This window comes from Corvus moneduloides, chromosome 10 (genome assembly GCF_009650955.1).
Source record: "Corvus moneduloides isolate bCorMon1 chromosome 10, bCorMon1.pri, whole genome shotgun sequence".
Taxonomy (NCBI): Eukaryota; Metazoa; Chordata; class Aves; order Passeriformes; family Corvidae; genus Corvus; species Corvus moneduloides.
This window is the reverse complement of record NC_045485.1, coordinates 27,211,276-27,239,247: the sequence shown is the minus strand read 5'-3', so window position 1 is coordinate 27,239,247 and position 27,972 is coordinate 27,211,276. Positions and strand designations below refer to the sequence as shown.

Here is a 27,972-nt window from a genome sequence, read left to right as displayed (position 1 = left end):
CCGGGCGGGCGGCGATGGACGGGCAGCCCCCGGCGGGCCCCGCCGCGCCGCGCTGGAGGCGGCGAGCGACCCCTCGCCCGCAGCCCCTCGCCTGGAGCAAGCCGCGGCCGCAGTCGTACCAGAGCCCCAGCGGAGTGCTCGTCACCGACTTCCCCGTGGAGGACAGGTGCGCCTTCTCCGTGACTCAGCCCGCCGGCACCGGCAGCCCCTCGCCCGGCAGCCCCGCCATGGGATCGGTGTCCAACGGGACTGTGCGGCCGCCGGGCTCCTCCGCGCTATCCCCGGAGGGGCGGTCCCGGGTGCTCCCGCTGGCTCCGGACAGCCCCGTCGGTTCGACCGCCAACGGCACCATCTCCCCGCCGGGCAGCGGGCAGGGCCGCCGGCCGCGGCCGCCCAGGACCGCGGGGCTGCCCGCGCTGGCCCCGCAGCAGGAGCGGATCGTGTTCGGAGCCAGCGCTCATCCCGCGCCGTGCCCCCGGGCTGCCGAGCCCCCGGAGGTGCCGGGGGGATCCCCCGCGCCGTGCCCGGAGCCCCCCGGGAGCGGCCGGGCCGCCGGGCCGCCGGCGGTGCCGTGCGCGGAGCCCCCCGCGCTGCTGAGCACGCACAGCCCCGCGGCGCGCAGGGTGGGCTCGCAGCAGCTCATCCCGCGCAGCCTGGCCGAGAGCCGGCCCGCGGGCCGGGCCCAGGGCCATGAGCGGGGGCTCAAGGTGCGCAGCCTGGTGGAGGCCCCCCGGCTGCCCCTGGGCAGCGACCCCGAGGACGAGCCCGAGGGCAGCCCGGGCAGCCCGGGCGCGCTGCGGCGCGGACTGCGCTCCACGTCCTACCGCCGGGCCGTGGTGAGCGGCGTGGACCTGGACGGCTCCGCCAACTGCAAGAAGAAAAACAGAATGTCCCAGCCCGTCCTGAAAGCGGTGGTTGAAGATAAAGAGAAGTTCTCGAGCCTGGGGAGGATAAAGGTAAGGTGCGCTGATGGCTGAAGGTGTGGTCTCCGCGGGAGCGTGGCCTGCTGATTCTGCATTTTCCATAAATGCTGGGGGTTTTCAGTTTGTTTTTTTGCTATCACAAAACTTTTCGTAGTTACTGTGAGCCTTACAAGTGCTGTTTTCCAAGCGAAGTATCGGAGACAGCAGGGACGCGGCTCTGTTGAAATTCAGGAGGTTCAGAGCCTTTCCTGACAGATTCTCCAGTTTTCACAACCGAATCACTGGCTTAAAACCTGTGTCCCAGAAAGGAATAAACAGAAAAAAAAAAAAAAGGGACATTGTCTTAATGAAGTCTTCATGCTGGAATAGAGACAGAAAAATCAACTTTTTCCCTCACTCCTCTATCTGAGACATTACTTTTAAAGTATTTTTAAAAATCACCGAGTAACTTTTAAATTGATAGAAATCACTTTGGGTATCTTAATTTTAATGCCTGGAAGTAAAAGCAGCATGCCTGTTTTTAAATTTTGGTTGTAAATCCCTTAGAAACCCGTAGTAGACTTATATTGAATGCTAGTGTATTAAATTATAAAGACATAGTGATAGTATTCTTTTACTTATCATATTGTAATATTGTATTTCCTTATTTTAAGTATAATTTGTTACTGTATGACATATCTTTGTAGATTTCTGTGGAGTGCTTGGAATTGTGCAGTTCAGGCCAAGAGCTGATGCTGTAGCTTTTAAAATAATTATCAGCTTTATGGCAGTTTTCAGCCAATTTGAAATTGTGGTAGTGGATGCTCCTGTGAAAATACTGCAAGCAGTGAAATAGAAATCGATGAAATTGCAAACAGCTGCAGAGTGTGGGGTGGTTCGGCTTGGTAGTAGACTTAGAACAGTGGCTTATGTTTAAGATAGGAGGACACGATGCTGTCCTGTCCTTACAGAGCTCTCTGCAAGTAGTGTTTTATTAAATAGACTCTCGGGCCCTAGTGCTTGTTGCACCAGAACAGCTGTTCTATTTCAGAGATTTGTTGTGCTCTCAGAAGGCTCCTTTACAAAGAACTCAGAGTGGTTGTTTGCAGAGTGTGGAAGGGCAGCCTCAGTGCTGCGCCTTCACGGAAAGCCCCGAGACAGTGGGATGAGTTGCAAGTTCACTGAACCCTTCTCAAGCCAGTATAGTGTACTTTTGAAACACAGGGAAAACACATATAACCAAGGCATGAGAGAAATGAAACTAGAGCAGCTTTTCACTTTCTGTGGTGACACAGTTGTGTTCACTGAACTCCTGTCCAACATCTGAAGTTCACAGATTAGGGCCTGTTGATTCGGAGCCCAAGTCTTGATAAAACAGAAGTTCTTGTTACTGTGATTATTTGGCATTCTCCTCCTTCTAACGTGTTTCTCTTTTCTGTTAAAACTATCTGAAGAAGATGCTGAAAGGACAAGGGACATTCGATGGGGAAGGTGAGCCCTGTTCTGTCCAGACTTGCTAATAACTTCCAAGGGAAATGAAGTTCAGGATTGTTTCGCACACTTCTTTGTATAGAGTCAAAGACTCAGTACCTTGTTTTTCAGTAAACTGATTGCAGTATGGGACCATAGTTTTGGCACTAGACATACCTTAGGGATATTTTAAAGACTATAAAATACAGGCTGAAAAGGTGTGTCAAGGGCTTCTTTTCCGCTTAAGCTCCTGTCCCTCCCAAAAAGCAATCTGTTGGGTGTTTGCCTCAGCCCTGACAGTTCTGTGCAGTTCCATAGTGGGTTCCTCCATGTGGGACTGCCTTCCTGCCTGTTCCCTGGGACTCTGCCCAGGTGCAGGACATTGTGGATCCCTTATGGGTTTGGGGCCATCCCTGCAGCACACACCTGAATCGTTACTCTGGGCTGGTGGTTCACACAGCTGTTTCTGCCTTCTCATCAGCTGAGGGTGCTGGGGTGAATCTTTGGACTCTGTAAGCACTTTCTTTTCTTGCTACCTAGGCTTCAAGTTTAAGTGCCAGAAAAACACTGTGGATCTGTATTTTTGTGTTACTCATTAATTCTGGGCTTTGCCAAGTTTGCTGCTTTTCCCAATATTTCAAAAAGAAAAACATCTGTGATGAGTCCAGAGAAGTTCTGTTATAATAACTGCTACTCTCTTGGCTTTTCTCTGCTTAATGCGTCTTTGAGGTTATCTCAGCTGCTGTGTTACCTTCCTTTTGTTTCTGTTTTCAAAGCTTCCCATTGTGTTCTCTTTGCATCATCCCCTTTCCTACTCTTTATCTCTTCTCACACTATCTCCTGGTGATGGTTTTTAGATTCTCTTCCAATGCCTCCTTTCTGTCTTGGATGATCCCAGCTAATAACTTTTTCTGTAATGCCTCCCAGAACTCAGTTGCTGTAACAGTTTCCTCTGTTAAAAGTGTATAAACTCTGTAGACCCTTCCCAAAGAACTGCTCCAAAGGCCACACCTGTCTGGCGCTGGGGCAGGGCTGTAGGTCTGAGCAGGTGGGACAGACCCACCCAGCCAGGTGTGGGACTGCAGGAGTTGGGGCCATGCCTGGAGCAGCCAAACTTCAACTTCAGTTGCCCTTTCTCTTGTAGGGGAAGATTGGATGTTATCCAAAGCCTGGCCCATCTGAAAGTACCTTTCAGAGCCTGCCTGCTTAATGGCTTCATGCATCTGTTGAATTTCTGCCCTTGCTCACTGCTGTTGCGAGGGGTGTGTGGCCAGGGAGGTTGGGCAACAGCAGGAGTGCTCCACGCCTGTGTTCCTTTGCCACTGATAATACTGAATTAATGATGGCAGAACTCAAGTACATGATGAGTGTATTTGGTCTTAAGGTTCATAGGTCTCATGCTTGCTCAGGCAAGCTTTTAACTTCCTATTTGGAATAGTTCTAAGCTCAGATCTCTGAAATTGGGAAACAGTGGAATGTGAAGACAGCATTTAAAGTTGACAGAAGAAAGGTTGGCGTGGGCAATGTGCTTTTCATGGACATGACAACAGTGAGAGCTGCAGATCAGTGACTGCTCCACTGACACACAATCCCATTTTTTATTTGCTGGTTAATTACAGAACTGGGTACAGCAAACCAAGGAAGAAAAAATTGTTTGCTATTTTTTTTCTTGACAAAGGCCACATCTGTTCTTTAATTCGGTCTGGGAGGATCTTTGGGTACAGTGATCCATTGTCACTGTACTGCACCATTGTCCAGCCCAAATCAGATGCTATCTTTGTCTCATGGAGTGTGAGCAGCACAGTGACACTTTGGTTTCTTTCATTGTTTCAATGTTACTTTAAATTTTTATGAGAGCAACTAAACTAACTTTCTAGCAATGACTGACATACTGTTATTATTTGACAGAAAATGCTGTATTATATCAGAACTATAAGGAAAAAGCTCTGGACATAGATTCTGATGAAGAGTCTGAGCCCCAAGAGCAGAAGTTGGATGACAAGGTTGTTTTTCACTATAAGCCCCTGAGGTCAACGTGGAGCCAGCTCTCTGTGGTGAGTTGTGATCCTTGTCTGGCCTGAGAGAGGATCTCAGGGTGGGTTGAAGCAAAGTCTTCTCTTACTCACTGCTGGAGTTTTTGGCTGAAATTTGTCATCATCTTTTTCATCTCATAAGAACGACATGGAAGTCCCAATCAGTTACTGGCCTTTTTATCACATAAAAACCAATGAAACCGAGGTAATTTTAGAGTCCTGTATTTGGCAAAGACACAGTTTTACTGATCCATTAAAAAAAGGGTTGTGTGAGTTCACTAAAAGGGTGAGTTGTACTAAAGAAAGGCTTCAGTTAGTTACAAACAAGTTGCTGCTGAATTGTTCTAAATCACTCCACACCAGCTCTTAAGCTGACTCAAGTGCAGATGTTTAATGGAAAGCATTTTGAGAAGTGGAGAGGGGAGCTGGTGGTGCTGTGCTGTCCCTTGCACAGGCTGGGAAGCATCTGCAGGGCTTTGGCGGAGCAGCATCGTTAAACAAAGTAACTTCAGCTGTTCCCTCAGTGCTGCAGTCCTGCTGCCTTCCCGGCTAATAACCTGACAAATTACTGATAACAGGTGATACTGCCACAGCTCTTTCTTGTACACATAATTTTGGGACTGAAGGAACCATAAAAATTCTGTGTTTATGTGGTTATTCTTTGATAATTTCTGTGGCTTCTGGAGGGATATCCCTGAAATGAAGGGTTTGGGGTTGTTTTTTGTTTATGTAACTTGTAATGTTGTAGATCCTCATCTCTGGCATTAGAGAGATGATGCTATGACAAGATCACCTGGAGTATTGGACCATCAGCTCTGTATATGCCAATAAATGAGGGATTAAGCCTCAGGGAGATCCTCTAAGGCTGGTTAGGTGGTCTGAATAGCAGAGCTGTCTTAGAGATGCTGATGACCTTTTGCAGTTTAAAGTATTGAAAGATGAATCTCTCTGATTTAGTAATTACAAAGAAGACAAGACAATGCGGTTTTGAAAAGAAGTGCTTTAATTTTCTTTTTTTCAACAGTCAAATACTTTAAATATAGTTCATTTGCTTCATGTTGCAAAAAAAGTGTTTGTAATGGAGTCAAATTGTTTTTTCTGCCTTCTGGGCAAACTAGCAGTTAAATGTTCAACAGCTGCGGTATTTTGGAAGGAATGCTATCTAGTAATAATGATGATAATTTCAAAACACAAATTTGCTGTGAGACAAAAATAGCATGAAGACCATCTCAGAAGGAGAACTGTTCTGTGCTGTGCTTCTCTTAGAGAAACTGACTTGTTCTTTACTGCTCCTTGCACAGAAACTTGTGCACTGTCTGTATTTGATTTGCAGGATTGGAAGTGGGGAGTATGTGGGAAAAGGTGGTGCATGGAGAAAACAAAATCTGGGAATCTGAGACTCATAGTGACTGTGTTTATAACTCTGGAAAAATTACATGCTGTCAATGTGTATTAAAAAGTTAAAAAGTGAGTCTGGAGTTGTCGCAGGAAGTCAGCTGGAAAATGTCAGTCCCGGGTTCAGCATATGTTAGGAGAGGAGGAGGATAATGTTTCTGGTGTTTGTTAGCAGTGCCTGTGCTGGGAAACCGAGGACAGATGCAGAGGGATCCCCTCTCTCTGTAGGAGGTTTCCCTGCCAGCTGGTGCAGCTCTGACCACGCTGTGTTTGAGGGGTAGTGCCCTTCAGGTATGGAATTGTCAAATTCTTTATGATAACAGTAATAAAAAAGAGTGTTTCTGTCTTGCTGAAGTGTATTCACACATGTGAAACAGAGATTGATCTTGGTTGTGACTGGTTTCTCTTTCATGTAAAAATCAGCTGCTGTGAGTGGCTTTATGGAGCCACAGATGGGGTCACTGTCCAGGGCTGCCTCCTCTCCGTGGCACCAGCCCAGACCCCTGGTGTGACTGTGGGGGCCTTCAGGGCTGATCTCTGCATTGGCTCCCCTTTCTCTCCCTGTATCAAAGGGCTTATGTTCGCTTTGGGCATGTGCAGCCACTCAGTAGATTTCTGGTGAGTTCACCCCCTTCAGCACCTCCTTGTTTTGAAGGAACTTTTTGTCCCTAACTAGAGTTCACCTGTCCTCCTTTCATCCTTTGCTCATCATCTCCATGGTTGAATCAGTTATTGCTGGGGAAAAGCCAGTCCAGTGTGATGACAGACAGCTTTGGTAGCTGTGTTGTTGGGCCTCTTCCATTCCTTCTGGTCATATTCTTAGCTTAAATGAAGTTTTTGTTTGCTTAGTATCACATGTGACATTTTTTAGGTTATTTCAGCTTAAACGTTCTGGAGATGTCAAAATTAGGTATTGAATTTTCTTTCACAAAAATGCCCACACTAGTCTCCATATCTAGGCCTCTGTCTCTTTGGAAGTGTTGCTGTTGATTGGGAGTGTAAGGCTGGGCCCTTGGCCTGTGAGTTCCTGTACCATGAATTCATGTGTACTTGGTGAGACACACCCATGTGTGACAGCAGTGACCACACAGCACAGCTGCAGTTTGGAGCATGAATTCAGCAGGTGCCACATGGACCTCCCTGGACACTGGCAGTGTCTGTGTTGACAGGGAGCACTGAAATCTGGGGGTTGTATTTGTAGGTATTTCCTGTGTTGGTGTATTTTTTTGAAAACTCTTGCACTGCATCCAGAAAAAAGTAACATTGCACCTTTCAGTGCCACTGCACTTCCTCGGGAATGCTCTGAAGCATTCGGGCAGCTGATTGAAATGTACTTTAATTGTTTAATAGAAAGGCATCTAATTCTTGCTCAGCATCCAGAAGCATCTCCTTGTGGTGCCACGGGAATCTGTGACTTGTGTTCCACAGGACAGTGGCTCCCACGCTGGAGTGTTGATGTTCCTTTACCTGTGAGTCTGTACTTCGGTGTGCAGCCCAAAGTGTGCCACCTCTTTATTCCTGCTGTCCAGCATTGTGGGGCTTGGTGTGCAGGAATAAAATGAGGAATAGTATGTCCTTAAAAATTCCAGGGAACAGGTGGAGCAAGAAGAGAAAGCTGTTGGTGAGATTGTTAGGAGCTTTTGGGGAAGACTGACAGAAATGGGAGGAGGGAAGTGCATGTGAGGTCTTGTGTCTGTGATGTGTCTCTGCTCCATGAAGAGAACAGGGCCTTCCACCTGTGTGCTGCTGTGGCCCTTTCCCTTTCCCGTCCCTTCCTGTCCCTTCCCGTCCCTTCCTGTCCCTCCTGATCTGGGCTCTTGTGTTTGGCACTCCTGTAGAGCCAGGCCCTCCTTGGTGCTTCGCTTTGTTTTGATAGTCCTGTATCTCTTTTTAATCACATTTTCCCACAAAAGGTATGAAAGATATTGATTGATTTATTTTTTTAGGTGAAGAAGAATGGATTGTCAGAAGCGATCAGCCAGGAGGAAAGGAAAAGACAGGAGGTACTCTCTGTGCTTTGGGGCTGATCGCTCAGGGCTGCACTGCTCGCCTGGGTCAATGCTCTGTTTGTTGATAAGGAGACATTGATAAGAGCCCATTGCTTGGCTTCCTGCCCTCCAGTGAAGTGTCCTCTCTCCTCAGGGAATAAAATTAAACCCAGTCTGTGCTGAGGTGCCTGTGTCCCTGCCAGGGGCTCCTTGGGTGTTCCCTGCACCAGCTCCAGCCCGGCAGCACCAGGGTCGCTGCTGTGCCAGGGAAGGGGTGACATTAACCTTTAGCTCACAGAGGGAGGAGGTGGCACGTGAATTTTTATAGCAGTGAGGAGCAAAGAGCAGCTTTTACAGAGTCCCTGTGAGCAGTGCTGGGCACGTAAGCGCCGTGTACCTGCTGGGACCCAGCTGGTTCCTGTGCCCTGGAATGGGGCAGCAGCAGCACTGGGGTGTTTGTCTGTTCTCTCTCTCTTTCCCCTTCGCTCATTTTGTCCTCTTCATCCACTTTCCTCTCCTCCTTTGCTCCTTGTGTCCCCTTCATCTGCTGTACCCTCCTTCCTCACTACAGGGGCTATGTCAAAGTGAATGAGAGGTGTTGAAAAGCGTAGCCTGGCCTAGGCAGCTGTGTCCCTGCAGCTCCTTGCTGAGGTATGTCCTTCCACAGGAAACACAGGGCTTTAGTAGGAGCACTGTAGCATTACCTGCCATGGGAATTTCCCCCAGTATCTTTATTCCTCTTCAGGACATACCTCAGCCTCCTCCTGCTGGGAAGCTTCTGAGGCAAGGCATATATTTCAGTAATATCCTTTAGGAGCCTTTAGTCTGTGTTTCCTGGAGCCATACTTGCATCCTTTCAAAAAGAACAGGTTCTTTGGATGCCTTTTAAATGTAAAATCTTTAATGTTACCAAAAATGTTTTCAGGCCTGAGGGGATTTTATTTGAATTTTAGAGGTCAATTCTTTCAGAGGGAGCCTGAATAAATCTTCTTAAGCTGTAGTTACATTACCAAGTCATGCTTTTGCTGTATTTCTTTTAAACTGCCTTCTATCATTTATTCTGTATCTGTTCTTTAAATTGCTTTTTAGAGCCTATTAGATTATTTTGTAATTATATTATATACATTGTCACTGCAGAAAAATATATTTATTGGTTTTCTGCCTTGATTGATGTCCATGTCCTGTCTTCATACACATCCCATCTTTCAGAATCTGTTAGTGAGATGGATCTCTGTGCATATTTTGGCTAAAGAAAATGTGTCACAGATTGATTTGAACTAAAATGATTTTCAGTAGATCTTTTCTTGCAAGCTGAAAGTACTTGTGTATGTGTGTACCAACTGCAGGGTGCACCCTGGCCCCCTGAGAGTGTTACTGTGCTTAGGGGTTCACACATCTGCTGACCCTGATCTCGTGCAGACGAACCCCAGTGTGGCTTCAGGTGCCACCCAGGGATGCCCAGCAAGCACCAGGGAGCTGCCCCCAGCCCCTGGGTGTGTGTCAGGCACCCTTCTCTGGTTTTTATTCTCCAGAATGTGTTTGGATCATGGTGAGATGAATCTCTCTCCCTCCCTTGCACATCAGAAGCAAAGTGTCTTTGCCCCATTCCTGCCTATGCTGATGACTTCATTACCAGTGTGGGAAGAGTTGAGGGACCTCAGCCTTGTGCCTGCAGCCTCACTCCTGTGCTGTTGGGCTCACACTTGTTGTCTTCAAACTCCTGGTTTGCAGTTGCATTGAAAACTCTGAATATAGACTTCTTTAAAAAGACTCTTTTTTCTAGTATTAAATAATTTAATTTTAATTAATGATGCAGCTATTACAGAGATGAATATTTGTCATAAACTCTAGCTTACATCCAAAACTTTGCTTTGCACCCCTGCTCAACATTTTCTTTTGTTTTTAAGGAAAAAAGCCCAGTCACTAGTAAATCTCTTCTTTTCCCCCTCCACTTTGCAGGCAATATTTGAGGTGATATCTTCTGAGCACTCCTATTTGCTGAGCCTGGAGATTCTGATCCGGATGTTTAAAAATTCCAGGGAACTGAGCCTCACAATGACCAAAACAGAGAGCCACCACCTCTTCTCCAACATCACGGATGTTTATGAAGCAAGCAAAAAGTAAGCGTGGCATTTCTGTAGTTAACAGAACTGTACATCCTTAAACATAGCAGCAGGTTTCTTTTTGGAAGCTGAGGTAACCATTTTAGTGGTGACCATTTCTTCCAAAACTCCTGCTGGTTTGAAGAGGGAAAGTACAAGTGGCAGAGCCTGGAGTGTGAGAGCCTCACCTTTAATGGGGCTGGCCTGGGATTTGTCTCTGAAAATAGGGAGGGAAGGAAAGCACAGAGTGAATTGTTTAGATTTGAAGTATGCTGATTTCCACTACATTTCTGAGCTAAATGCTGATACATCAGGCATTCCAACCTGGTCCTTCCAGTGCATCAAATAAAGCTTAGTCTGCCTTGTTGAGCTGTTAAAAGTTGAGCTGGAGTTTCATACTTGCCCTGAGGAGCTGGCTCTTGCCAGGTGGTGCAGAGGGTGCTGTCCTGAGGCCACGCTGTGCTCTGGGACTGCCATCCCTGTGTGAGCACCAGGGCCTGGCTCTGCTGCCACGGGGATGAGCTGCTCTGCTGCTGCTGCTTTTGGGCACATTCCTTCAGCCTGAAGCCAGCAAGGGAAACAGACACGCTACAGATAGTGCCTAAAGAGGAGGAAATGGCAGATCTTACATGATACAAATGCAGAAAAGTCTTGTTTGTGGCTGGTAATTACTGCCAATGTTATTTAATCCAGACATGCATATGTATGTACTCTCAGAGTACTTCACACTCTCTTTCAAAAAAAGTTGCTTAATGCGGCTTTGCTTCCTTGCAATTTGTTCTGCGTTCCCAGCAGCAAGTGGATTACTGTGTTCTGCATAACTAAAACATCAAAATGTCTGGTTTGCTTTTCTTATCCCTGATTTCCAGTCTGAAGTGAGCGTAGTGGCTGAAGGTTGCACGTGGCCTAGTGAAGGTATGGAGTGGTCCCAGCTGTAACTCTGTACAGCTTTACACAGATCTCTTTACCTGTGGAACAGAAATACTGGCCTCCTTTCAGAAGGGGGGCTGAAGGTTGAATAAGGATTCTGAATGTTTTTTTATTTTGTTCCCCCTTCTTTTGTCCCCTTTGTAGCAATTGCAAAATTCTGAATTCTTTAGCATTTAACCCTCATTTACTTTGGTGGAACTTGAGAAGTTCCATGTTCCCAGTCATGATAAAGTAATTTCTTGACTTTTTTCTCTGAGACACCACAAAGTTTCTGGAACTTGACATTGTTGGGCAGCAGTTCGACTTTTGTCTTCTGAAATTCATGCAGTAACAAGATCTCATTTCATGGAAGCTGATGTGTTGCGTCAAGTGCAAACCCAGTTCAGGAGCTACAGAGCAGGAGTACGTTTGGGTTGGGTTGGGGAACCTTGCTTTCTCCTCCCCGTTCCCCTTTCTTTTTCTCTTGCAGTTGAGGTTTTCTGCCAGAGGTTGGGGGTTGTGTGGCCCCAGAGCCGCCCCAGTCAGGGGACTGCAGCTTACCAAAGTCTTTATTTTCAAGGAAAAGTTCCTTTTAAAGGTACTCCTTGCATGAAGTGTGAGGTGTAAAAGTAAAGGATAATGGGGGTGGGGAGAGCAGCACTCGTAGGGGAACTCTAACATCCCTTTTGATTAATAGTCTTCAAAGGAAGTGGGAGGGGGAGGAAAAAAAAAAAGAGTGGAAAAATACCACACTAGCCTAGAACTATAATCTTACTCCTTCTTGTCTGTGAAGTCTAATGGTTTAAGAACTTGGTTTTTTATGACTTGGGGTACAATCAGAAGTCATAACTCCTTTTTAAATTTAAATGAAAACACAATTTCTTTCCCAAGTTGTGCAATACTGTTAAACTAAAACAAAACTTCGTGCTGGCTTTGAGCAACGTCATTTGTGTAAATAATGGAAGTGATTTTAAACCAGAAGCCTCTTTCTTGCTATCTCCAAATTGTTGCTTTCCATTTTCAAGGTGTTTCAAAGTAGCAGAATCCACCCTTTTGTTAGAAAATGGAGCATCTCTCCCATTTGTCCATATTTTAAGCCGATGTTGCTTGAAAGTCCAAGACCTGGGTATGAGTGTAGTCCAACCAGTAGTTTTGGTTGCTTGGACAAAAGTTTGGTGAGCTGAAGAACTTGAGCTGATAAAAATACTTTATAAAAACCTTCAGTCAAAACTGCTTAAAGCTTCTGTCTAGGAACTTTGACTTGGATCGTGTTTAATGGAAACTCTCCAGCAACACCAGGACAGGCCTGTAGTGCCTGACAGGGCCATTCCTGGGGAACAAAGCTGCCTTTGTTGGAAGCAAAATGCAGAGAGGTCTCTGCTTTTGGGAGCTCCCTGGAATGTCTCTGACAAAGGGGACTGGAGAGGACCACCAATCTGTGCAGCACAGGCTGTGGGTGTTTATGGAAACCTCTCGGAAGGTGGCTTCAGACAGCTGGAGTTCCATTGGCCCTTGTGTGATGTGCAGCTCAGAAGTGCTGGAACCCAAACTCACACAGGTCCAGCCCTGGTCAGGAGCTGTTGGGCTGGGCTGCTGGGGATGCCAGGGAACAGCTCAGCCAGGAATGAGTCAGGAATGCAGTCTGAGAAATCCGTGTCAGGGTCTGGATGTGGGGCAAGAGAGGACACAGCTCCCCAGGAGCCTCTGGGGAAAGAGGAGTTACAGGGAAATTGAGGAGCAGTTGGTCTGCAGGGTCAAATCTCCAAGTTTGTAGGAGAAAGGAAAGCTGTAGCATTTGTGCCTTCTCTGCCATTAGGCCAGCAAAAGGCAAATGCTTTTGTGATACCAGATCAGCATTAGCAGAAAAAGATACTAACAAAAACATTTTAACAGGTTCTGACTGTTTTTAAACGCTGTGTCCTAATGCTAGAATCACAGAACATGAACACCCTGGCTGTGATGGGTTCATGACTTACCAAAGACGTTCCCATTTCGTTGTTCCAGTGTCTGGGGGTGCATTTATTGGCTGAATGGACATTTGCTGTCCTGCAGGTCCCACCTCTGACCAGGTGCTGTGGGCACCTTCTGCTGTCTCGAGTCTCTCTGGAACAGGATATCTTGGCAGGGCTGCTGTGGCCTTTCCATGGCTCTGGATTTCTGCCAGGGCACTATAAATAGCTGGAAAGGCAAGTGGCTCCCCAGTGGGACAGGCCCTGGGGCATGGGCTGGCCCAGAGTTGGTTGGGTTACAGAGGGAACAAACAGGCTGCAGGGTCGGCTTTTCGTTGTTTGACTCTGTAGCTGCTCCGTGGATATTGCCCAGTAAAAGATGTTTTATGGGCTGTGAGTTTGCAGGGTTTGGTGTTATATTTGTGTGTGCAGGTACACGTTGGTTTCCATTATTGAGACTGTGGAAACTCACCAGATAAACTGATTTCAGTTCAGCACTTCAATCACCCTCTCTTCAGCCTTTTTTTTTTTTTTGGTAAAAACTGATTTTGATTCAGCGTAAAAATTCTATGGAAATAAGTTTATTTTTCCCATTTTTACTGTTTTAAATCCCACTCCCCTTCCCTAAATAACAATAGTGTTGCAGATGTTCAGATTCTGTTCCTGATGAGAGGATTCAGATTTGGAGAGGATAATCAGAAATCTTTATTACTTCTAGTTATCTCCAGTTGGCGGTTGTTACTCCAGTGCCCCTGTCTCCAGGGAGAAGCAGCTGAATTCTGCTGGCTGCCACTCCGGTGGTTTCTGTCCCTGGATGGTGTCAGCAGCACCCTGAAGCTAAACCTGCATTTCTGAATTTACTCCTTGGCCTTCAGGAGTGTTGCAGAGTGCATGGTTCTTTTAAACAACATAAGGGCAAGATGAGGGAAATCAAATTCTGTCCTATGATGCTGTTTGACTTTCACTTAATTGGATCTAACTTTAATCAGAAAAGTTCTGAATTTAACAGAAAGAGATGTTTGAAATAAATCCTGCTGGCATTCGGCAGAAAAAGCTGCACACATCACAGCAAATTCCTCATTGGTTAAATTGAATGGAATCATTTCATCCCTCAGTCCTGAGCTTTATGACACAATCTGTCCTAAAATTGTAAGTGAAAGGGTTTATGATGTGTCTGGTTCACTGATTGTATCTAATAATTAACAGATTAGATGTGGAAAACCACAATTTTTGATTCAAACATTGATGCAGGATTTCCTTATAGGACATATTCGGAGATGGGACTTGGATTTGCTGCTCCTCTTTGTCCCTCTTTTCCCTTTTTTCCTTTCTTAAGTCTTTTGCTCTCCCAGATCTTTACTGCTCTTACAGTGACTGTCTCTGATGATGTCACTGATGAAGCACCAGATAAATTCTAAAGGTGGAAGTTGTGGCCCAGCAGGGTCCAACACCTTGTCAGTGTGCCATAACACAGCAGGAAATGTTGGATTTCCTCATTTCCTGAGCAAAATGAATTGGCAGCAGTGGGAAGTTCTCCCAGCCATAAACATGTCTGAGCAGAGAGTAACAAATCCAGTGTGGCAGTTCCTGGTCAGTGGTGGGGCTCTGCTGTGGCTCCTGAGACACTGCAGACTCCACACTTACAGGCTCTTTTTTAGTTCTTTGTTTTTTTTTTTCTTTCCTGGACCCCAGTGACACTTCAGGGAACTCTTCCCTCCAGGGTTTGTCCCTGTGTGCTGGAGCTCTCGGAGCAGTGGGTGGGATGTGCCCAAAATCCACAGCACAGGACAAGTCTGAGTGACAACTCAGAACATGTTGTGCCTTGGAAGAGGCTGCGTGGGGGACAGAAGGGTGCTGGAGGACTCTGCCTTCAGCAGGGACGGGGAAATCCCCTTGATTGTCCTGGCTCCGACTGACCCAGTGAGCGCCTGGCAGCCACTCCGTGCAGCAGCTGCTCTAAGCACACCTGGAGAGTGCCTTAATTTAGCTAAGCCCTGATGCTGCACGTGTGGATGATCAGCTGCTGTTTGTCCTGTTCTGCTCCTCTCACGTTTGAGGTGTGTTTGTAAAGCAAACTATGGAGAACATCACTTGAAAAAAGGTGGTAGATTTGAAGAGCCACTGTTAGTGATGAAAAAATGGAATAAAGGACTGAAATTAAATAAAGCAGATTTCAAAATATTGGAGCTTAATGTGAGCTCATGTGTTCTAAGTATTTCCTTAATATTTTCTGTGCTATATGAGAATTTTTTTATGAGCTTGTTGACTTCAGGGAGTTGAGGATTCTTGCAGTGAATGCTGATGTACAAAGGCTGCAGCTAGGACAGCTTTTCATGTGTGAAGAGTGACCCGCAGAGCTAATCTGTGAGCTGTTCCACCCAGACAGTGGGGGATTTCCAGTGGGCATCGTGGAAATCAGGGCTTGTGCTTTGGGAACGTTGGGAGTTCAAAAAGCAGTGGGAAACTTCCAGTGGCCAGAGACTCACATGTGGAACAGAGCACAGACAATAGGGAAGTTGTCAGAACAAGCATGGTTAGGGGAAGAGCCAGCTCAGGATTTTGGGTTCTGTGCCCATTTTTGGTGTTTCCAATCTGTGTTTGGTTCCAGTGGAGGATTGGAGGATGTGGAGCACCGTGTCCTGCTCCACCACCACCTGGCTTTTGTCCTTGGCTCAGCAGCCACACATACCTGTATTTCACTGAGCACTTCTGGTGTTGTGCTGCCTTTAATTGCAAGAGGAAATGTGTTAATGTGTGTTTGAAGTAGTTTCATTTCTTTTCCAACCTCGTTTCTGGAAATTCTGGTCTGACCAGCTCAGTGGTGCTGTTTGGTTCTGGCAGTGGGAGAGTGGGAAGTGCCTCAGCCAGCGCTGCTGCTGAGCTGCCAGGGGCCAGCAGCACCCTCGGGCCTGTGTCCTGCCAGGATTGCCCTCACTGCCAGGCCAAAGGAGGGATGATCTCACCCTGTCACAGGCCAGTCCAGCTGTCATTAGTTGATAACACCGTGGGTTGTGTCATGTGAGTGTTGTGAGAGAAAGATGCTGTATGTGTGTACAAGTGAGCAATTGATTTTTAACCCCACAGGTTCTTTGAAGAACTTGAGGCAAGGCACCAGAACAACATTTTCATTGATGACATCAGCGACATCGTGGCGAGACACGCGGGCTCCACCTTCGACCCCTATGTGAAGTACTGCACCAACGAGGTGTACCAGCAGAGAACCCTGCAGAGGCTGCTGTGAGCATTGCAGAGCCTCCCCGCAGGGCAGCCACGAGTGGGCCGTGCGCTCTGGTGCCAAGCCCGGGGCTCCCAGCCAGGCGTGTGCTGCCCACAGGCTGGGCTGTCCCTGAGGGGCACCTTCTGTGAGGGGACTGGGAGCTCTCCTGGCTGCACAGCCCCATCCTGCCACAGGTCATGGCTCACATCCCCCTTCCTCCATCGGTTCAGAGTCACACAGTGTGACAGTGGCCCTGTGTGGCACACCTGGGTCTCCCCTCACGGTCAGGGGTGGCAGTGCCTGAGGTTTGATGTCAGTGCTGGGCTGGTGGATCCAAGGGAATAAAGCTGAAGGCTGGGGTGGTCTGACTCTTGCAAATCACGCTGCCTTTTTAATAAAATTATGGTTTATTTAAAATTTAGTAAAACTGCACAGTTGTTTGGTAAAATATGCCATCTAATTCTTTCATCCTCTTTCTCCCCAGAGCCACAAATCCAGCGTTTAAGGAGGTGTTGTCTCGGATCGAGTCCCACGAGGATTGCCGGAATTTGCCCATGATCTCCTTCCTCATCCTCCCCATGCAGAGAGTCACTCGTCTCCCCTTACTGATGGATGTGAGAAAACCTTTTTCCCTCTTTCCTTGCTGCGTGTTCTTGCAGTGGTAACATTCTCTCATACTCAGTTCTGGTTCACTCCAGTCTCTTCACCTCTTTTCCCTCACACCAGTCCTGGGCTGTGCATTATGAAGTCCTGCTGCATTTGTTTGCTGACTCGGACTGGATCCTCTTGCTCCCCCATTCACAAGTTAAATATTTGGATATTCTAATAGGAAAATTGTACAGTAAAAGGTCAAAATGGTTCTGAAACTCAGGAGGAGCCAGCACAGAAATTGTATGTAGTGCTAGAATTGAAATGAACCCTGCAGCTGAAAAACAAGACCTGCTGTCCTGTGGGTTGGGTGAGGGCGCTTTGGCAGGGAATACCCTTGGGGACCTGAAGGATGGACTCCATTCCCAAGGGAGCTGTGTGTGAGTGGCACTGAGCTGTCCCTCCCTGTGCAGTGACCTGGGACTTGGAGAGAGCAATGGAAGTGCCAGAGGGAGTGTTTGTCAGGCAGAGCTCACACCAGGAGTTGTGGTATTTCAGTTAAGGTGCCAGAACTAAATGAGGAGCCAGCAGGAGTGCAGATCGTGATCAGGCTCTGGTTCCAGCACTGGTAGGAGCAGAAACAGAACTGATCATTTTGTTCTGTATATTTTTTAATTGAGCACTCATTAATTTGATCACCTGGACAGTTAGTTCATTCACGGACATTGAATTCTCTCTTCTTCGCAGTACATTTCCAGGTAAATGTAATAATCCAGTATTCCTGCAGTGTGTAACTGGGGGTGCCTTACCCTTTTGGGTTTTTCTTTCCTACACCTCCTTCCTCTCTTTGACTGAAATCTAAACAAGCAAATCAAGCATTTTATTTCCCACTCTTTCAGTTTTGATTTTTGTTTAGAGATGGTTCTGTAAACCTTATGTTGAGAGGTGCAAAGCATCACTTTGCTCCCAGAAGCTTTCCAGAGAGGCATTCCTCAGTGTGACCAAGTGGCCAGTGTTCCCTCTTTATCCCAGTCCACAGCTGTGATTCAGCTCCTGGATTTCAGTTAAGATGTGAAATGTCTGTGGGTTGCAATCTGTGCTGCTTGGTCCTCTGAAGTAACTGGTGTTTTATTTCAGACTATTTGCCAGAAAACCCCCAAGGATTCAACAAAATACGAGAATTGCAAGCAGGCTCTGAAAGAAGTCAGCAAGGTATGTTCTCAAGTTATTAAGTTATTCCTATGTACTTGCAGGGAAAAATGGATGTTTTCCCTGCATAAATAATGCAGGTGGGAAGAGCACTGAAGCATAAAAGCTCTACATTGCTTTATTCAGGAAAGGCCTTGGGGATTTGGTTTGTACAGAATTACTAGTTCTTACTTGGGAAAAGATCCCAAACTGGATGATACCGTGGTGGTTCCAGGTTTGTGTGTGGGAGCAGTGTGGGAAGTTAATCCAGCTGGGAGGAGGGTGTGTGTTTGGAGCCGATTGTCAGCCTGGATCAGAGCAGTGGCCCTGCTCAGCCAGAACTTGGGCTGAATCTTTGTTCCCCCTGGAGAATCCCAAATTATCAGGGCCCTGTGGGATCGTTGGGGTGAGGGGAATCTCGGGGCAGTGCAGCTGTGGGGCCAGCCCTGGTCAGTGGGGCCCTGCAAACCCCTCGTCGTGGTGGACGTGCCCCTGCTGGGGGTTTGTGCCCCCTGAAGTGCCTTTTCCAAGGCAGCAGCAGTTTGTGCTGGAGGCTCAAGGCCCCAGGCCCTGCTCAGCCCCTGTCTCCTTTGCAGCTCGTGCGCCTGTGCAATGAGGGCGCCCGCAAGATGGAGAGGACGGAGATGATGTACACCATTAACTCCCAGCTGGAATTCAAAATCAAGGTAGGCTGAGGATCGCACAAGGGATTTTGAATAAATACTGAATGAAGGGTACTCCTTGCTGTGAAGATAAAGCTGCTGTGACGATTTTGGCATTAGGAGAGAGACCAAAGGCTGCTGCTCAGTGCTGAGACTTGCTTATGTACCTGATGGGAAAGGTGTGCCTGGGAAAGCACTTCCAGGCCGGGGAAGGATCCTGGGAGTGTTTGTCCTTCCCCTTAAGGGTGGGATATCACAGGTTTCTATTAAAAACAGCCTGTACAATCAGTCTTTTGTTGGAAATAACAACAGACCCAGTCATAGGTAGGGGAGGTTTATTGGACCTTCTTCAAGTACAGTTATTGTTTCTATTCAATGTTTGCTACAATCCCGTTTCTGTAATTGATGTCTGACACTGTTACATAATGAGGATTCTTTTGGGAGAAGATTGTTTCATTGTCAGGAATGCAGTGAGTGGAGGTTCATGGTTTTCAAAGCACAGCTCTTGAAAGGCTCTGGAGGCAAATGCTGCCTCCAAAAAGACATGTTCAACTTGCCTAAAGTATTTTTATTCTCAAACTTTGATTAAAAATTGACAGTAATAATATTTGCTTATAGCAACAGCAACAACAAATAAAACACTTCAGGGCAGGTGACATCAGAGCATTTTCTGATGGGTGGTAACAGACTCAAGTGTTCAGTGAGTCCAGCCCAGTGTCAGGGCTGAGCTGCTCTGTGGTTCCACTCAGATCCCAGGAGCCTTTTGGGATCTAGGCCTGCAGGGTCTGGAGTCCCTCACCTTCCCCCAGGAGGGGACGTGCTGGTTGTCCCTCCCTTGCTGTCTGTCCCTGTCTGTCCCTCCCAGCTCTGTGGCTCCTGGGTGACCCACCCCACCCCACCCCGTGATGAGCAGCTTGTGCTGGTGCCATGGCAGCAGCAGCAGCTTTGGGGGCTTTGTCTTTCTGTGCTTTTGTGTGAGATTTCCCTCTGTGCATCCAAACCCCAGCCCTGCAGTGGGTCAGGCCCTGGCGGGACGGGGCAGCCCCGCTCTGGTTAAATGCATTTTTCACTTCTGAGAGCCTGTTTTCTGCAGCAGGGACATGGTGCAATTAAGGAAAAATTAAAGTAAAACCAAGCTGCCTCTGGAAGAGAGTCAATTAGGAAAACGGGATGAACTCATTTGGAGTACAGATTAGAGGAATTTTTTGTTCATCCTCAAATAGAACTTTTTAAAGTATTTTTTGCTTGTATACCAATCATCGTGGGACTGTAATTCTGTTTTATAGCCATTATAAATTAGTTAAAGTATTTCTGTTCTTGCCCAGCCTCACAGAGTTTTGGGGATTTGTTTATTATTTTGTTAGATGTAACTGTGGAGAATTTCATGGGAGCACAAGGGAAGTGACTCAAATCTTGTCTTGCTTTTGTACATGGCTCAACTGTAGAACTAAATTTTTAATTAAGTTTCAGCGGTTTTTGTTCTTAAATTTTGTGTCTTTTGCACCAGAGAAGTTGTGGGGGTTTGTTTTAGGGAGTCTATATTTGTTCTCCAGCAGCGAGGTCTCAGTCCCAGTGCTGGGTTGGGGTTTGGCTCAGCAGGTACAGGCAGGCTGCAGTTGGCTCAGCCAAGGGATTAACAGATACAAAAAGCCAGCTCATGCAGAATAGGGAAGGCAGCTGACAAGCTGTGTGAAGGGATGTTTATTAAAAGCATGTGAAAGGTGCTTAAATGAGGGGAAAACAGGCAGTTGTGTTCATTAGTGTGGACTTGGTCTGCCTGGAGCGTCTGTCTCGGCGCAGCCTCAAAGGGATCTGTGTGACCAGGACAGTCCCACATCTCCCTCCACCTTCCCAGCCCAGAGAAACAAAAAGTCCTCCTGTGCTCTCTGTGTCTCCTGCAGCTGGGAATAATTTGGATTAATAAAGGCACATCTTCAGGCAGCTCAGATCCTTTGGTGTCTTGCTGCAGCTGCTGCAGGTGTTGGTCCTCACCTAGAGAAAAACGAAGCTCCTGCTCCACGTGAGCTGGATAAAGAGAGGAGCTGTAGGATCCCTAATTATCCATCTGAACCAAAACCTGGCAGGTAACTGAGACACTTCAGGAGCCCCTAATGAGAACAGCAAGGCCATGGAAACATTCTCCTCCCACTGCCGAGGAAGGGCATGTCAGAGGTGTGGGGAGGAAGGAGGCTGTACCTGCACCTCCCGGGGGAGGAAGGTTTGTGCAACCCTGCCCGCCTTTCCCGGGTGACACCGGCACAGGGAATGTCACCTCTGCTCCAAGACGAGCTGTGAGGTACCAAGGACGCTCCTGTGTCCCCAAGTGCTTCAGGAGCCTGTCTCACCCTGCAGAGCATTCCTGAAGTCAGGCTTTGCTCTGTGCCCTCAGGAGGTCTCACAGTGTGTTCCATCCCCAGTGTGACCAGTCAAGTCTGTTCACTTCTATTTTCAGTGAGCGGTGATGACAGGTGCCCGAGTGATTCCCAGGTATTTGCAGCTGTTACCTGTGTGTTGTAGCAATGATGGAGTCCCTTAAACTTTGGTAACCTCTTCATGTTTGTAATCTCTGACCTTTGAGTTTATTCAAGCATTTTTCCCAAATAGATTATACTCTGTTCTCTGTTTTTAAAAAATTCTCTAATTTTGAAGGATTACAATGTGATTTTCTTGCCTTGCAGCCATTTCCATTGGTTTCCTCTTCACGGTGGTTGGTGAAAAGGGGCGAATTAACAGCATATGTAGAAGACACTGGACTTTTTTCCAAAAGAACCTCTAAGCAGCAGGTGTACTTCTTCCTCTTCAACGACGTCCTCATCATCACTAAGAAGAAGAGGTAAGAGCTTCACCAATATAAGGCTGCTTTTGTGTTCAATCCTTGAATCACAGTGACTTTTAACATGATCCTGGCTGTGGAATGAGTTCAGGAGTTATTTGAGTCTCTATCGTGGGTTACAAATAACAAGTAACTGCTTGTTAAACAGGATTTACTTTTAGCAAACACAGTTGAGATTCCAAATTGTCAGACGAATTAAAAAGTTCATTCTTGATGCCCTAGCAAAGACAGAAGTTTGGGAAGGATAAAGTATTGGGAATGTCCTTTCCCTTCCACACTTCCCACGATTCCCAGAGCGTGAAGCTCCCCCTGCCAAGTGCCAAAGCTCGTTAACAGTGCTGGAGCTCTGGGTGAGCTGTGTTCCCACCCACAGTGTTGCCATGGCACCACAGCAGTGGACAGAAATGTTTGTTGCTAGTTGAGGTTGGATGTTTGTGGTTTTCCTTGAGCAGTTGAATCTCAGAAGATTCTTAACATTGCACTAAGACATCTCTCCTCACTATGTGCTAAAAATGGCCATTTCTGAGGCTGTGCTTTGGGCTTTACCCAGAGCTCCTCTCCAGCCCCTGCTCAGCAGCCTTTGCCTGGCTCTGTCCCACCTCTGTCCCGGCTCTTGTGTGCTGGAACTGCTCAGGAACTGTGGCTCTGACCTGCTGGAGACCCTGCAGAGGAGGGAGCCAAAGGGCTCTGCAGTCACAGGGCTGCTCCCTGGGATTGGGCAGGAGGGGACATGGGGACTTGGGATGTGTCGCGGTGCACAAGGCTTTGAAGAGGGATAAAAGTCTGCTTTTCCCCACTGCCCAGCTTTTAGTTTGTGGGGAATGTTTCTTCTGCCAGTTGTCCTTGTAGCCCCTCCTGTGTGTAGGCACAATCTGATTAAAAAAAAAATCATGACAAAAAGACACAATACTTGCCAAGCACTACTGCAGTGTCTTGAGAGGAGCAGTCAGTGCCAGCAGGTGCTGGGATGCTGGATCCAAGGGGAAAGGCCAGCCGAGGTGTGGCTGGTGCTCAGGAAGGGTCAGCCCAGTCCTGCTCACAGACCTGGCTGTGGGTTGGATTAGGACATGAGCTGAAGGGTGGGGGCAATCAGATTCCAGAGGGCTCGCTTGAAATGCACTGTCTGCTTTTATATCTGTTTAGAGTCCCTTTAGCAGGAGTCTGATCCAACTGGTTTGTGGGATGGAGGTGAGGAGTAGGAAGGATTTGTAGAAGTTTATCTGTTGATTAATTAGTAAGAAATGCTGTTATGATTAGCTGTGCACATGTACAGACTAGTTGATTAATTCATAAAAAATGCATTTGTTATTCATTGCACAAATGCATAGACACATTTCCAGATGCAAGATTCCCAGGTAGGGATGGCAGCAATCCCACCTGGGATTGCCAGTTTTTCCCTTGGCTAAGGAGTTATTCAGACTAAAATACTGAACTAACTTCTTTTAAAAAAAACCACACCCCCAAAAAAACCCGAACACTCAAACAAAACCAAACCCACCTGTCTCAAACCAAAAAACCTAACCAACCCTTTCCCTGGTTCAGAGCATCTGAGCAGGATTGGTTCCATAAGAAGCATGTTGTCTGTCCATTGTTTGGGAGTGCACAAAGCTGTTCTGGAGAAAGACCCCAAAGCCGTCTCAGTGTTCAGTTCACAGAACACCAGTGAACATGTACCCCCCCCAGCTGAAGCAGGGGCTCTGTGTTACACCAAACCCGCTGGCAGAAGCTGGTGCCCCCCGTGCGGAGCTGTGAGGTGCTGGAAGAACTGTCCCTACGTGGCATTAGATGCAGTGTCTGTGACTGCGGTTGCTTCCAGACAAAGTGAATGGGAACTAAACTTTTCCTGGTGTTTTCCTCCCGGCTGTGCCCTGCAGTGAGGAGAGTTACAACGTCACTGAGTACTCCCTGCGGGAGCAGCTGCTGGTGGTGCCGTGTGACGGGGAGGAACCCGGCTCCTCTCCCGGGAAGAACGCGGCAGGGATGCTCCACTCTGCACGGAATTCTGCGTCCCACCTCTTCAGGCTCGTGCTCCTCAGCAACCACGCCGGGGACAGGGTGGAGATGCTCCTGGGAGCAGAGACTCAGTGAGTACAGTTACTTCAGGGATTTCTTCACCTGATTGTCTCCACAGGCTGCCCCTCTTGCCCTGGCTGAAGTAGTAAATATTTATTTATTTATTCTTATTACTTGTTCTAGTTTATTACTTTAAACTACTGGGTAAGGCCTCGATTACCCTGCCTGCAGAGATCAGTGTAGCCTGCCGTGCCTCAGGCAGGTTCCTGTGCAGGGCCAGCCCTGTGCTCGCGGCCCTCACCCCGAGGGTCCGCACTGCCGGGTGGGTGTCACCGTGGGGCTGTGCGGGCACAGCACCAGGATGGGGCACAGGAGTGTCCCCAGGCACACCCAGAGTGCTCTGGGCCTCAAGCAGGGTGCTGTGGGTATTGGTGGTGATGGCTGGATGGTGCAGCAGTGGGAGCAGAGCAGGGTTCATGCAGGAGGAGCCCTGCTCCGTGCTCTCTTGGGCACTGAGGAGTATCCGGCCTTAGAAACCAGCAACATCCAGTGCCTGCTCTGAGGCGCACACGTGCCATCAACTTCCACATGACCTCCCAGCACTGAAAGAGTTCATTTGTTCTGGGGGAAGCTGGAGGTGGGACAGAGACATGAAAGGGAGTGCTCCAGACATGTCCCTGCCTGGAAAATTTGATAGTTTTAGGTTGGCTTTCAAAGTTTAGAATAACCGTGAAAGGAACTAAAAAGATCATCAGTGCTTTCTATTAAATATCTCATTATGAAGGCAGCAGATGATTCAGACTTGTTTGGAAATGCAATTTTATTGGGGAAAAAATGCAGGACATTTTTAGTTGTCTGGGCTTTGTATGAAAAGACATTTTGTTCTGCAGACTTATTATTGATTTGTTCTATGCTGTTTGCAGTATAAATGGCAGTCCAGCTGATCATCACTCAGAGCAAGAGTCTGAAAAGAATTCCTGTATTTTAAGTTACCTATTTTTATACTCTTATCCTGTGCTTTGAGAAGGATGGGAAGGGAATCTTTAAGGCCAAACGTTCAGAGAGTTGTGTGCCAGTTTTGTGCAGGTAAAACTGAAATGTTTTCTCTGACACAAAGATTTTTAGCACAGTTTGGTCCTGTTTTGTCATTTCTGTGGCATGTGGGTCCCAAGGACAAAAGTACCAGTTACGGTGAGAAGTTTCTATTGCCCTGTGAAGAAGGCACAGAATACACAGAGGCGATGATACACAGGGGTTACTCACAGGTGCTGAAGAGAGAGATGCTGGCACTGGAAGAAGTAAGGGCAGTCTCAGTGGTGGCCATTATCCAGGGCCTGAGTCGGGACACTGGGTTCTGCTTTGCAGGAGTGACAGAGCCCGCTGGATCACGGCACTGGGCCAGGACAGCGACGGGCACCACACGGACAGGACCAGTAAGTTACAGCTGCTGGGACCTGTGCATGCTCTGCAGGGGAACAGCACCACCCTCAGTGGGGGCTGGGGTGGGCTGGGACTACCCTAAGGGATGGGGGGGGAAGTGTAAAGTGGAAAACTTTTTAATAAATGGTGATGTGTTGTAATAAAAGCTCCTGCCCTGTAACTGGTTTAACTAAGCCTGGCTTGCTCCTTCCCCAGCACTGGCTCAGGTGGAGATCATCAGAACGTACACAGCCAAGCAGGCTGATGAACTCTCTCTCCAAGTCGCTGATGTCGTTTTGGTTTATCAAAAAGTGAATGATGGTGAGTGAGGATTTTGCTGTCAGTAACCATTTGTCACCTCTGCAGGAGGGGATCCAGCTACAAAAACTTGTTTCCTAATAGCATAGGGCTTGCAGTGAGTAGAGGTTCAGCTTCCAAGGAAAACGTGAGCATTTGGGTTCAGGTTTCTAAAGGAAGAAGCAGATACAACCAGCTGCAGAACCTGGCTGCTGGCCAGTTTTGGCATGGGAGGTGCCCACAAATAGGAAACTGAATTTGTCTAAAAACATTTTAGTGAGTGCCAGTGTTGTCCAAGAAAATCATCACTAGTCTGTCATGCTGTGGCCTGGGCTTTCCTGCTGCTACAGCTCTAGCACAGAGTGGTTGCTGAGGTTTTCCACAGGATCAAGTATTGCCCAAGATCAAAGTGATTCTTGCCTGGACCTGCCCACTGATAGCACCAAGGGCTGGCTCAGGGATGCAGGACACTGTCAGCACCTGAGGAGCTAAATTCTATCTTTCTGTTGCTCAATTACCTGTGAAATCAGAGATCCTGTCACTTGTGCTGCATTGCTCTCTTCAGATTACAGCACTATAGCATTATTTCGAACTATATTTGAATGACAGTATTTTAAAAACCAGTGAAATTATGCAATACTTTGCACATACTATTTCATTCCTGGTCTGGCTCTATTAAAAAAATCTGCCAAAGCTATCCTAACCTGGTACTTGATTCCCAGCCAGGCAAGAATGTATGTGATGACCATCAGCTGGGTCACCTTAGTGCCACCAGCCAGGTGTGTGGGGTCAGCTGCAGAGGTGTCACTGTTGTCCCTTCCCCACAGGCTGGTACGAGGGGGAGCGGCTGCGGGATGGCCAGAGGGGCTGGTTCCCCTCAGAGTGTGCCAAGGAGATCACCTGCAGGGCCACCCTGGACAAGAACATGGAGCGCATGGGGCGCCTGCTGGGGCTGGAAACCAACGTGTAGCCTTATCCTCGCCCCGCACCCTGGAGGCTGCGCCAGCTGCCCTGGGCTCCGGCTGGGACAAGGGACACCAGAGCCACAATCCAGCAGCAGCACACTGGAGACTCACGATCCCTTCTCTGCTGGCATTCTGAGAGCTCCAGACCGAACCCTGCCTCCACCAGGAGCACACTACAGCAGTGTCTTGGGCACTCTTTGCAGCTCCTCCATCACTGCGTCCTTACACTCTTGCTCCATCTGGTTTTGAGCATCTGAACTTGTTTTCAGCAGAACTCTGTAGGGGACTGGGTCCCCTGCCCCCACACCCAGAGCTGGTGGTAAACAGCAGTGCTGGGTGTCCTGCTCCTAAGGAGCTGCAGTGCTACAGCCCCAGCCACTGTGTTGCAGGACACTTCCCCTTGTGTCAGCACCTGAACTCGACTGACCAGCTCTGTACTTTGTAAAGGCTGACCTACCTCTCCAGTGCAAATCCAGGGATGTCCCGCCTGTCACAGGCAGAGCTGGCACAACCTCGACAAGGAATCCAGAGCTATGCCTCCAGTGGGGGTGGTCTCTGATAGCATGAAGCTGCTCAGCCTGGCTCCAGGTTCTGTGGGCAAAGGATTTCTGAAAGCAAGAACAAGGTACCACACTGTGCAGAGTAGGTGCTGCTGATCCATCCTAGCACAGGTGTTTTACTGCAGAATAGCTGCTGCAAGTGGGGGCAGTTGTTTCTGGTTTCCTCAGGAGTCTAAGGAGGTCTTGCACTTCACTTAGTGTTTCACAGCAGGGGTGTGATGAGGAGAACATGAAATGCACTCACTGCTCTGGGAACAAATGTACTCAAGTGTGAACAGAGTTCAGAGCAGGTGTCTGGAGAGAGATGTGAGGGTTTGTACGATACAAAGCCTCCCTTTAAAGGACCAGCTGCTGACGCAGCAGTGTGGAAATTGCTCGCTAGAAATGAGGGGACAACTTGTAGTACCAAGGCTTTCTTCTTTTCCCATCCTCTGTGAAGGGGATGGATGCTGGTTTTTATCCTGCAAGATGCTGGTTTGAGTGGTGAGTGAATTGGGTGTAAAGATGTGTATCTCTAACAATTTACACTACATTAGGAAGGCAATAATTTTGTACAGAAATACTTACCTGGACAGTGGTTATACAGCCTTGCAAATTAATTTATAAGCGGACTGATAACATAATGAGAGAAACTGTAAATTGAAGAAAGACTTATTTAACATAGTAAAAATACTGCTACTGTTTTAACAAATTTTATTGTATACATGCAGATGTTTAACACATAACTGAATGTATAAATCCAAGCATTAATTTTATTCAGATTTTTTAATACATTGTATATATTTTTCATACCTACTTTTTCCAAAAAATGCTGTAATGTTTTGTAAAGACATTTTTCCTATTGCTGGACACAGTTCTCCAGGAATTAAAAGACTTCTATGATTTTATAGGACAACAATCAATAAAATTTCTTTTAAATCCTTACTAAAAGAAGTTTGATTTTTTTTTTTTAAATACCATAAATACCATTTTGGTCAGAGAAATTAAATCTCTTCAGTAAACACTGACACTTTAGATTTTCCTGTTCTGTAAAGATAAATAGCACCATCCTGTGTCGTACTACTTCATCTGCCATAGATCCCATTTACCTGTTGGACGTGGCCTGGGACAGCATCTCATTGCTGAGACAGCATTAAGAGGGAAGTGAAAAAAGACTCTTCAGTTCCCTCTGCTTCCTGTAGTTTGGCACAGGTCAGCTGGAAGGGACCTACACCCCTGTGCAGTCCAACCCCCTCAGGGCTGACCCAGTGTTAAATCCTGTTCTTGAGGGCCCCCAAAGCCTCTTAAACACCCTCAGCTGTGGGGCATCACCACCTCTCCAGGGTACGTGTTCCTGGGTCTGTCCATTCCCTCAGTGAAGTCCTGCTTCCTCGTGCTCAGTCTGAATCTCAGCTTTAACTATTATTCCCCAGCCTCCTGTCCCTGGAGCCCAGGGAAGGGGAGGCTCAGCCACTCTCATTTAGCCATTCCACAATATTTTCA

At 47.4% G+C, this 27,972-nt stretch overlaps 1 protein-coding gene across 3 annotated transcripts; it reads left to right on the top strand.

The window, feature by feature from the left end:
* The first annotated feature begins 11 nt into the window (after positions 1 to 11).
* On the top strand, positions 12 to 27,438 carry ARHGEF26 (Rho guanine nucleotide exchange factor 26). Of its 3 annotated transcripts, none has more exons than XM_032119042.1 (14): positions 12 to 956; positions 2,360 to 2,393; positions 4,281 to 4,426; positions 7,747 to 7,803; positions 9,748 to 9,908; positions 15,833 to 15,985; positions 16,450 to 16,579; positions 17,691 to 17,765; positions 18,338 to 18,427; positions 21,082 to 21,236; positions 23,111 to 23,320; positions 24,615 to 24,682; positions 24,885 to 24,989; positions 25,793 to 27,438. In XM_032119042.1, the coding sequence occupies exons 1-14, from the start codon at positions 15 to 17 to the stop codon at positions 25,933 to 25,935; spliced, it is 2,469 nt and encodes an 822-aa protein (XP_031974933.1). In that variant the 5' UTR covers positions 12 to 14; the 3' UTR covers positions 25,936 to 27,438. The 3 variants fall into 3 exon arrangements, with proteins under 3 accessions (XP_031974933.1, XP_031974932.1, XP_031974935.1); XM_032119041.1 differs by having other exon boundaries at positions 2,357 to 2,393; XM_032119044.1 differs by lacking the exon at positions 7,747 to 7,803 and having other exon boundaries at positions 2,357 to 2,393.
* Positions 27,439 to 27,972: the final 534 nt, after the last annotated feature.

Excerpts from the sequence above, each read along its gene's own strand:
- ARHGEF26 (XM_032119041.1), top strand. The coding sequence starts at position 15 with ATGGACGGGCAGCCCCCGGCGGGCCCCGCCGCGCCGCGCTGGAGGCGG. Across the intron at positions 7,804-9,747 it reads AGGAAAGGAAAAGACAGGAG|GCAATATTTGAGGTGATATC; the intron begins GTACTCTCTGTG and ends TCCACTTTGCAG. Across the intron at positions 24,683-24,884 it reads GCACCACACGGACAGGACCA|CACTGGCTCAGGTGGAGATC; the intron begins GTAAGTTACAGC and ends CTCCTTCCCCAG.